Consider the following 11374-nt stretch of genomic DNA (forward strand, 5'->3'; position numbering starts at 1 on the left):
TAAATAGCCAAAATATTTAAATTAGCGATTCAACTGGGCATTGTACTCATAAAAATGTAATAGCTTTTATAACACCAGTTGGTGGGTAATATTAAAATTAGTGATATTGTCACCTACCGTCATATTGAACTATGGTTAATCGTAAAAGTTTGGTACAGACAGCATAAAAAAATAATGTACATTCTTTTTTTTAAGTTTTTTATTGTTTTTATTTATGACTGAAATCACATAACTACTTTTAATTCTATACAGTAAATTTTATTAAGCCACAAATCAGATATCAACAACATGTTAGTAGTAATCTAACAACGCATGATAAATTAAAGCATTTTGATTAATTGAATTTAAATATTTAAAAGAAAAATTACTTTGTTAATTAGTTCAAATTCATTTCAGTGTCAGTTCATAGGTACTTAATTACTTCATTAACACATTGTTTCGGTATTTTTCCTATAACAAAACAGCAAAATAACAGAGCCTTGTTAATTATGATTATAAAACGAATAAGTATTAAACAATGCAAACTATGAGTAATGGTAATAATATAAAAATGTTAAATATTTTCCGGTCTAGATCTCACTCAAGGATATTTTTGATAGTTAATAGTTAAAATATCGCGAACGTCAGAATGGCGGGTGTATGATCACAGAAATGAATAAAATAAATAAATGGTTAATTAATACCTGAGGTGTACCTTGGTGTACCTTTAGTTATTTATTTTGTACTTCCCTAAGACGGGAACAATTACGATTACAAAATGAGCCGCCAACCTGATATCAGGTTGGCGGGTGTATGCTGAAATTGGACGAAACAGGTAAGTTATGGTATTCTAATATTTATCATTATTTAGTACCTGAGATGTACCTCACAAATATATTAATACGAACCAAATGCGACGAATAATTAACTAGAAAATCGATACGATAAATTTGATATCCACCATTTTCTTGATGGCCACCATTTTTTATAACAAGTAAGAAAGTTTATACCGACACAGATAATACATACCGTAGTATTTTTAAAGGGGAACTATAATAATAATATTTTCTGTCACCAAAATTTATATTTGTCATCAAGTTATATCACCAAATAATTAGATCTGTCGCCACGAAATATTTTCGTTCTCAGATAAACAAATGTGTTCCCAGGTATGAATCACCAATCAAAATGGTAGATCTGTCACCAATCGATCTGTCACGGGAATCGCTGTTTGGGATCGAAAATCGATTTTCGATCCCAAACAGCGATTCCCTTTAATTTGTTATTTTGTCACGTAAACTATGTGTTTTATTTACTATCCTGCTAGAAATTTCATCTAAATACTACTTTTACCTGTGGGAATTAAGATCCTTGGGGGAGGCATTATAAATGTCCAGTAAAGTAGCAGGTAGACTTTATTCGTGACGATAACTTCTAATTTTAGTGAAACTTTTTGAAATTTTCTAGCGACAAAAAAGCGGTGATCACTTTAAATTAATTTGCTTCAATACTTATTAAACAAAACCTATTAAAATACATTCAACAATATTAATTTGGTACTAGACCCTATTATTATCTCCATGATTTTAGGTGTTTTTTCGTGGAACTGATTTTATATTGTTTGGTGACTTGATTTTGGTGACAAATCTATTATTTTGGGGACAAACTGTATTATTAAGGAAACAGAAAACGACTTTAATTGGTGACAGCTTAAATCATACCCTTTGAAAGTCTGTTTTTTATGACACGCACACTTGTGAATTTGCCAATACCATTAATTTGCACGTTGGACAACCTTATTTATGATATTTACACTTAATTCCTCTATGCATAATTACAGGAGGGCGCTGCTATAGTTCCAAAATACTGAACTGTCCTATCAATGACATTGACAGTGGGGCGCCACCGTCAATACCGGATCGCTGGTTCCGATTTTTGCCATGTTGGAAACCATATAGTTGAACGATGGTAGCGCCCCCCTGTCATTGAGTTTGGTGGGACAGTTCAGCGTGGGTCATCTATATCAATACTTTTTGATTTTAGCAAATTAATGGTATTGTCAAATTCACGAGTGTGAGTGTCATAAAAAACAGACTTTAAAAATAGTACGGTATGTAGTATCTGTGTCGGTATCAACTTTCTAACTTCTTATAAAAAATGGTGGCCATCAAGAAAATGGTGGATATCAAATTTATCGTATCGATTTTCTAGTTAATTATTCGTCGCATTTGGTTCGTATTAATATATTTGTGAGGTACATCTCAGGTACTAAATAATGATAAATATTAGAATACCATAACTTACCTGTTTCGTCCAATTTCAGCATACACCCGCCAACCTGATATCAGGTTGGCGGCTCATTTTGTAATCGTAATTGTTCCTGTCTTAGGGAAGTACAAAATAAATAACTAAAGGTACACCAAGGTACACCTCAGGTATTAATTAATCAAATTTATTTTATTCATTTCTGTGATCATACACCCGCCATTCTGACGTTCACAAAATATCACTTGAACATGATTATACATATTACCTTAGTCTTCGTCGTTGTTAAATTAAAACACATTACACTTAGGTACATAATCATTTTTTTTGCATCATATAAAGATAAACTCAGCAATTTTTGCTTCTTTTTGTGTCCTACCTTATCTGTATAAATATGTTTGCTTCCTTTGTGATCGTAATCCAAAATGCGTTTTGGAATTTCTTAAAAATACAATTTGACTTGTTTCAATTTATAAAAAAAAACTTACCAAAACTGGTGTCAGGAACAGGATGTTTGTTGACATCTGAAAAAAATAAAAATAATGTGTTATTTGAAAATATACACTATTAACAGATAGTACAAACATGACATGTTTTAAAAAAAATATTTTTAAATTGTTAGGAATTAAAAAAAAAATGTTTAACCAGCTCTTTTTTTATATTAATTCTTTCTAATCACATAGTTTCAAAATCGTAAAATAATGTTTAAGCCTTTTGATGCTGACTGTACCTCACTGTCAGACAAGGTTATAAAGAGGGGTACTAAGCAAACAGACACATTTCTAAAATTAAAATGCGACGTAACCATGTTCCCTAAATTATTTTTGTTTTGTGCAGTGCTTGCTTACGTTTTTGGCGGGGAAATACCAATTTATTACGATTCGTTTGATGGAGAACCTATAAGTGCGGAAGAATATCGACAGCGAGTTGCGAAGAATACTACTTTGTAAGTGTTTTGAGTTTTTTCATTTGTGGGTAGGATATTTTGAAAGTAATAAATTCCCTGGTGAAATGTTTTGAAATATTGTAATACTCTTTTAATGGTGTTAGTTAATCTACATTTCCTATAAAGTTACTTTAAAATAAAACTAACAAAATTCGTAACAACGGGAATATCTGCTACCCTCAACAGGGGACTCAAAATTTTGTAAGAAACGTTAACCTATTTTCTTTTTTTTTGTATTGTTATTTATTTACGATTCTACTTGTATTTGATTTAAAATCAATAATAATTATGCAATTAGCGTCAAACGTGCGTGGGTATTTTCTTATACGAAAAATATTTCCATAGGAGGAAGGAAACAGCATTACAACAACGCAACAATTAGGTATCATCAACATTGATTGCTATTCCACGATCTCTTATACTCTCAAACTGTACCTATATTTTTAACTCACAATGTAGGTACCTACCTATGCTCAAATCACAAAACGTATATTTTTAACGCACTATCCATTCAGTTGGTGCACCAACGTGGTGGAGCCATGCGACCCGAACGAGTGGCGACGGATCGACGGGTCATGCAACAACCTCAAGAACCCCAACAGGGGGATGCCACATACCCCCAACTTGAGACTGCTGCCACATACGTTTGATGGGAATGGCGAAAAAGGTAAGTTTAGTGATGTACCTACCCCCTTACTAATAAAAAGTTACACAGTTGTTGAACACTGTTTTAAAATGACATTTCCATACTAAACGTCACTTTAAAACACTGTTCAACGAGCGTGTAAGTTTTATTAGTAAGGGGGTTAGTGTTCAACGGGCTTGTTAACTTTAGTAAGGGATTAGTGTAGAAATTTCATTCACATTTCGAAGATTTAAAATAAAAGCACCCACTTTAGCATCAGAATACAAGTAGGTACAGTAATTAAAATACTGGTAATTGTTTTGATATCTGCCCATTTTAAAATATCTCGGTTATTTTAAAATGGTTATACTTACAAAATCTGTATAATATAAACTTATTTAATTAATTTCCCCCCGGGATAAACTTGACCTTCACTGGTTTGGTTTTTATTGGCGGTCAAGCTGTAGATCTTGGCTACACAGGAGTTGCAACAATGGGAACGAGATGTGCGAATAGTCCTTAAACTTATAGTCACTTGTGTTAAAATTTAGCTTTCTTGAGTAAATCATTGTTTGTCTCAGGTTTTGAGCCCAGAAAAGCCCAGTCTGGAGACCCCCTGCCCTCCGAGCGCCCCCTGCGAACCAGTCTCCTCCCAGAGGGCCGGGTCCCCGACCGAGTCTTTACGCAATTGGTCTCCCACTTCTTGGTCTTCCTGGTCTCTGATGTACTGTCTATACACGACACAAGTAAGTTTTACACCTATGAGACTATGAGTAGGTACACTTTTCATATTGTTTTGTGTGTGAAGAAGGTATGTTTATGATAGTCCTGGCAAGGTTTTTTCAAAATAACTCTTAAGAACTGAAGCGAGTACAATTTCCGTAACTGTAAGATAGACTTCGTGAAAAAATAGCACATTTTCAAATGAAATAAAACTGAAGTGAACTTTAAATTTTAATTTATTTTTATAGATACCCTGAGACTCAACTTGTCCTCTCTGAATCCATATAGGGTCCTAATAATATTATAATGTATTGTCTTAATGCATGCATATTATAACTGTGAATAATGAGTCCCTACTCTGACAAAGGGTTCCACTACAAAGACATAATTAAATTGAATCTATATATCCAGGCTCTCCCACTCTCAATTTGTTAAAATAATAGATTTCATTTCAAAATATTCTTAGAAGATTTGACTTGTAGACAGATAACTGGTTCGTTCGTTAATTTTAACCAAATAACGTCCACAGCTGGATAAAGGCCTCCCCCAAGGATTTTCATAACGACCGGTCCTGCGCTTCTCGCATCCAGGTTATTAGTTTCAATCCATTTCAGTAAACTACGTGCTATGGAAGCCATACTGCTGCACACCCAAAGGCAAGGAAGACAAGGACTGCATCCAGGTCAAGATCCCAGACGACGACCCAGTGCATCGGTTCGGCCATCTTCGCTGCATGAAGCTGACCAGGCCTTTGACTTACCAATCTGAAGGCTGTTTGAAGAACGACACAGTACCAGACAGAGTATGTTGCTATTTATTAATTTGAAAAATTGCACATAAAAAATGTCACACTGAACTTATTGTCATTGTTTCTAAAATAATGAGACTCAAAACTCGAATCAAAACAATTTATATTTGAGTCCACTCGCACAACATTTCACTAAAAATATACGGGACGACGACGGGATGGCGACTAGTTACAAAAAGATTGAAATATGTCTTCAATCTTTTCGTAACTAGTCCCCATCGGCCGTCAGTTCTGCGTACTATGTGCCCTGCCCATTGCCACTTTAGGTTGCTAATGTGTCGGGCTATGACATGCGATGGCGACTTTAGTTCGTTTCTGAATCTCTTCATTTTTGATTCGATCTTGAAGTGATACAAGTAACAACCGGTATTTATACTGAAATGATTTTTTATTTCGACAGATAGTAACCCCAACACCTACAATCGATTTATCAAAACTATACGGGCAGAACCTTGAGACCCTATACTCCAAGGGCAGGCTGTTCAAGCATGGTCTTCTGAAATACGAGCTGGAAGAAGGAAGAATGTGGCCACCCAGCACTAAGACAAAAGATAATCTTTGTATTTTGAACCAGAAACCGGTGGAAAGTAGATGCCATGACACACGTAAGTTTTTATTAACTAAATTATATTAAAAACTTTCTTAGTTCACAACCAGCTCGATAACGGAACAACGTACGATATGATTTGTTTAGCAGTTAGACGTCCTGTGACTGAAATGATGATGATGAAATTAGCGGGACAAACAGAAACGCGCATAGCTGGAAATCATTGGAGAAGGCCTATGTTTAACAGTGAATGATGATGATGATGGTAATGATGATGAAATTAGCAGCACAAACATAAACGTCCATAGATTGTTGTAGAAAGTATTTCAAACTCGGCAATTTGCTAACAAATGAAGCTGACCAACAGGGAATGGAAAATACCTAGCTACAGCCCATTATCTACACTACAGTGCAGTGTAATAAAATAAACCTACCTGTAATTACTATGTGATATTATAAGTAGATTACACAGGCAAACCAAATTATTTTTATTACAATTTTCCAAAAAAAGAGGTATTCTAATAATTTATGTTTTTTTTTATCAATCTTTTTATATATTTTTTTTGCATTTGAGCAAAAAAAACGATTAGTCATATTCAAGTGTGAGTAGGTACCTAATTGCGTCATTGCTTCATAATATCAATATTTTTCAGCTGAACCAATATCTAACAGTTTGCCTGGAATCAATTTATTCTCAATATGGTTTTGGCGACTTCACAACTATATCGCCACGGCATTGTCAAAGGTCAACCCTTGCTGGGACGATGACAAATTGTTTTATACGGCAAGGGAAATCAATATAGCTTTTATGGTGCAGACCATTTATTACGAATTGTTGCCGGCACTTATGGGTAAGTTCAAAAGGTGAAAGTAATGCCCGTTTTCATCATCACTCCCTAATTTTTAAGGTACCCCTATGAAAACAAAATTCCTGTTATGTTTTACTATAAGGGTCACTTAAAAATTAGGGATTGACGGCGAAAACGGGCATAAGTCACGTAAAAGTCGATAATTTTAATCGTTCAAACAGACTTATGCCAACGCAAAGGGGACATTCAAAAATATTTTATTGAATTTAATATCGTAAGTTGGGATATTTACTAATAACTCGTCTATTATATCATAACCATCTTACGTAACATCAGTGTTATGTAATAAGTTCAGTAGCATCAATCACAATTTGAAATATGAAATCTTTTAAACATAAATACTTTCTTTTGTCTTGGTTCCTCGCTTCAATTCCTTGTACGGCATTACTATGGCTCATTCCCTTATTCCTAGTTTTTGTAGTCTATTATTTTTTCAAATAAAATCAAAATCATTTATTGCATAATGTAGGTACATATAGGTCACATAAAAATTTATATTTTTCAGCTACAACATACCATATCGGCATGCAACAGAATCAATTTTTCGTGATTCAAGAAATTAAGAAATTATACAAAAAAAAATTATTAAATGTCACAATAATAATTAACTATTTTTTATCTTTAATTCACAGGTCGAAATAATTTAATAGCAGAAAGCGTGATATCCAACAACCCAGGCTTCAGGAATTTGTACAATGAACAAGTTCTTCCTCAAATAACGGCAGAATACGCATTCGTTCTCCGATGGTTCCACATTATTCAGGAAAATGAACAAAAGTAAGATATGTTTTGTAGTTCGCGATACAATCGCCCAGAAAAAAGATGGTACACACCAAATTTTTGCATGAGATAAAATATTTGAAGCCACGATAGCCGAACGGTGAATGACTCGCCATCTGGGGAACGCGGGTTTGCAAACCGGCGCTCGACTATTGTGGTAAGCCCACTCGTGACACAACCATTTATGCTTAGTAGGTACGAGGGCGTAACTGGACCATTAATAATTTGTGAAAAAATAAATTACTAATAAAAATCTAAAAAAAAATAACTTTTGTAAGTAGGTATTTCTTTTAAATGATATGAGTAGTATTCTATTTTCATCTGACAATGGATGACCCAGTAAAACTTCTCCTCTAATTCAGGATGTACGACGCCGAAGGAAACTACCTAAGATCAGTGCCGCTCACGAACATCACGCTGCGAACAGGGTACCTGGCCATCGATAACAATATAGACTACATCACGCAAGGTGTCTTCCGCCAAGCTGGGGGGAGATTCGACAATCTGGTGGACCCTGATGTGAGTAAAGAAATGTAGTTTTGTCCATCCATTTCCAGAAAACGTCCAATGCTTGACAAAAGCATTTCAAAGGTATTTCCCACCCGCGACTGTCATAATAAGTATCAAGATGATCGTTCTACCAAGTGTAATGTAGTTTCTTCATTTTATTATGACACAAAAATCCATTGAAACAGAGGTTAGATCTTTGTGATGACATACGAGAACAAGTTGGAATAAACAAGTGGCCGTGGACAGAAGTTGATAGAAGGATGAAGAGGAGGCCTATATTCGAAGATGAACTTCAAAGGCTGATATAGAAAGATACATGGATAGATGTCACTGCAACTTTACTTACTTTACTTTCCTTTTTTTTATTCACAGATAGCTGAAATTGGCCTAGGGCCTATGACAGAAGGCACCGACATAACGACCTTCGACCTGGTGAAGAACCGCCACTTCGGCTTGGCGCCGTATGTCAAGTACTTGGAATTCTGCAATGGAAGGCATTTTGATACATTTGATGACCTTGCTGGCTATATTAAACCTGAGGTATGTATGATATTCATATAATATACATAAATAGTCGTAATAATAGCTCACACAACCCAACGTGGGTTGGTGATGATGATGAAGTAAGATTAAGATAAGATACATTTTTGCGTTCCATTACTACGTATGTGATCAATTCTGTAGCAATACTGTCGAAACTTTAAACTGCACGTAGGTAAATATTACATAATATTTCTTTCTGCTACCTACCTGTGCACAGTAAAGTAGCCAACAAGTTCGTAACACCTCTGTGTTACAATTGGAATAAGTTATCAACTCATTGACCACTTTGGGTGTCACGAACTAATAAATTGGCATTATGTAAGCTGTAAAAACCAGTGTCAAACAGCATCCATTTTTATTTGGCTGAATCATTTTCCAACTGACAATTATTTCCAGATGTTAGACGTCATCAAAGACAAGTACAAGCACATCGAGGACATCGACCTCATGGCTGGTCTGTGGACGGAGTTACCAGCTGAAGGCAGCTTCCTCCCGAAGACCTTGCAGTGTCTGATGATGGACCAGCACGTACGGTTCGTGGTGTCCGACCGGCATTGGTACGAGAGGAATAATAGGCCTCACGCTTTCAATCTAGGTAAGAATAAATAAAAATAACAAAATCCGTTCCCATAAAATGACCTCAGCCTTTTGTGTATAAACAGCTGATTAATTATTATTAGTTGATTCAATTTGGAAAGGGACCATCTGTCGAGATGTATAGTCCATCGTGAAAATTAAGAGTTATAAAAATGGGATACATGATTTTCTAAAAAAAATTCGTGGTAGTCCGTATAACCATTTTTGACGTCAGAAGTAATAGGTAATACAAATTGTTTTCAATCGGATCTGCCACATATTAACCAAAGTACAACTTTTTTCTACACACAATGATTTATTAAGAACTACATAATATTTACACAGATGTGCTTAGTGAACAAAAATAGAACAAAATTAAATGTTGTACTTATTTACGAACTTAGTGAACAAACATACAAGAAATGCAGTCGTACAGTCTTCTACAACTATATAATTATTAGTTTCACCAGTGATTGTAACGAATCCAGTGATATGCTAGATACCAATTCTTCTTCTTCTTCTTTTCAGCCAAATGACGTCCACTGCTGGACAAAGGCCTCCCCCAAGGTTTTCCACAATGAACGGTCCTGCGCTGCCCGCATCCAATTAGATACCAATTAGTTTACGTTAAAAATAAAATGACAAAAATACATGTAATAAGTAGTACTTCAAAAAATTACGAATTTCATTTTGACTATTTTTTTTTTCAGAGCAATTACTTGAAATAAGGAAATCAACTGTTTCCCGCTTGCTGTGCAACGTTGGTGATACTGTAACTGAGATCCAACCGAACAGCTTCTTGAGACCTGGGCCTGGGTAAGTTTACAGTCCTCGTCATTACTATTGAGCTACATCAGCTAGATTCTACTGCAGTATTGAGTAAACGCTATCTGTCTCAAATAGGCAGCGCTTGGTCACAAACAGTGTCTCTCGGACTGTCAGAAATGAAGAATGTCACACGTTGCGATTTCTAGTACGTGGCCTCCATTCCAGAACCTCTCTATCCCATCGGCCGTCAGTTCTGCCCTTGGTACTATTACTTATTTTGTAATTCTGCGTACTATGTGCCCTCTCATTGCCATTTCAACTTACTTGGTCCATCCACAAGGTAAGCCAACGGCCAAGGTAGCAGGAAGTTTGATGCAGGCCACTACCAACCGGGAGATGTGGACCAAATCGTAGGTACTGTGGCTGAAATGATGATGATGATGAAATGGAGTCGAACTGGACTATTGTGATGGCCTAGCTGGATTTAGGCATCTTACATGCTTCAAACCAAGCCGGTATCCACTTCTATTTTGATGGAACTGAAGTATTTTCCTCCTACTCCGGAATGGTATTTGATCTACTGGTGGAACAAATCAGTATACAGAACAGACCTCAGTGAATCGAGGGACATGATACGTAGTGCCCTAGTTCCCTAACCTTTAGCTAGGTTTCTCCTAACTTCAGCTTCTAAAGCCTTACTGTTTTGCTTCAGAAACGAAATAACCAGCTGTGAGAACCTCCCCACCATCAACTTCTGGGCCTGGAAGGATCCTGCTTGTGGTGGGGGAGGCTCAACCTACTGGTACAGCAGCGGCGATAACGAAGGGAACCCCCATTTTTGGGCTGAAGCTACAGATTGATTAAATTATTACATAGGTAGTTGCAAGCAAGAAGAATGTAACGTAAAATTATGTGTAATGTATTTGGAATAAATATTATTAAGGTCATCTATTCTAGAATTAGGTGACCGTACGTCTACTTTATTATATGAAGCAATATTTTACAAAATGAGCAATGTTGATAAGTATTAAATTATTGCTAGTTAATCTGAGTTTTTTTTTAATTCTTCTAATTATTTTGCGAAGATTCGATAGCAGAGGAGAACTAATTTATTTGAAAACATACCCCATTTTTGTATTTCTTTTAATATGTAGCTTGTACGCTCGTCAATATGTAATGTAATGTTTATGTAACGCACTTGTGAATTTTATTTAAATTCTTGTGAAAAATAAAGATCTTTTAAACCTTATTAAAAATGCTATCTGGAATAGATTACATAATCACAACACTTAGGCAAATAAAATGAGTACCTATACACCCATTCACTAATGTAAATATTTTAAAAATGCGTTTAATAAAGAAGCCATCCCAGAAGTCTCATCCATTTCTCCATAGGGCCTTACGAAAAAAAAAATATACACATTTTTTTATAACA

The 11374-nt window shown here is 35.4% G+C and overlaps 1 protein-coding gene across 1 annotated transcript; it reads left to right on the forward strand.

Annotated features, from left to right (window-relative positions):
- Window positions 1-3027: 3027 nt before the first annotated feature.
- Window positions 3028-10985, forward strand: LOC135071562 (peroxidase-like). Its single transcript, XM_063965334.1, has 12 exons — window positions 3028-3190; window positions 3706-3857; window positions 4397-4561; window positions 5153-5340; window positions 5747-5951; window positions 6547-6744; window positions 7395-7539; window positions 7905-8061; window positions 8425-8592; window positions 8992-9190; window positions 9882-9987; window positions 10652-10985. Exons 1-12 carry the CDS (start codon window positions 3051-3053, stop codon window positions 10797-10799), a joined length of 1971 nt encoding a protein of 656 aa, XP_063821404.1. The 5' UTR covers window positions 3028-3050; the 3' UTR covers window positions 10800-10985.
- The last annotated feature ends 389 nt before the right edge of the window (window positions 10986-11374 follow it).

The sequence above is a fragment of the Ostrinia nubilalis genome, chromosome 4 (assembly GCF_963855985.1).
Source record: "Ostrinia nubilalis chromosome 4, ilOstNubi1.1, whole genome shotgun sequence".
Lineage (NCBI taxonomy): Eukaryota > Metazoa > Arthropoda > Insecta > Lepidoptera > Crambidae > Ostrinia > Ostrinia nubilalis.

What these genes read in the sequence shown, in the direction of transcription:
- LOC135071562 (XM_063965334.1), top strand. Translation starts at nt 3,051, where the DNA reads ATGTTCCCTAAATTATTTTTGTTTTGTGCAGTGCTTGCTTACGTTTTT. An exon ending in ACTGTCTATACACGACACAA is followed by an intron (nt 4,562 to 5,152) that starts GTAAGTTTTACA and finishes AATCCATTTCAG; the next exon opens with TAAACTACGTGCTATGGAAG. An exon ending in ATTGTTGCCGGCACTTATGG is followed by an intron (nt 6,745 to 7,394) that starts GTAAGTTCAAAA and finishes TTTAATTCACAG; the next exon opens with GTCGAAATAATTTAATAGCA.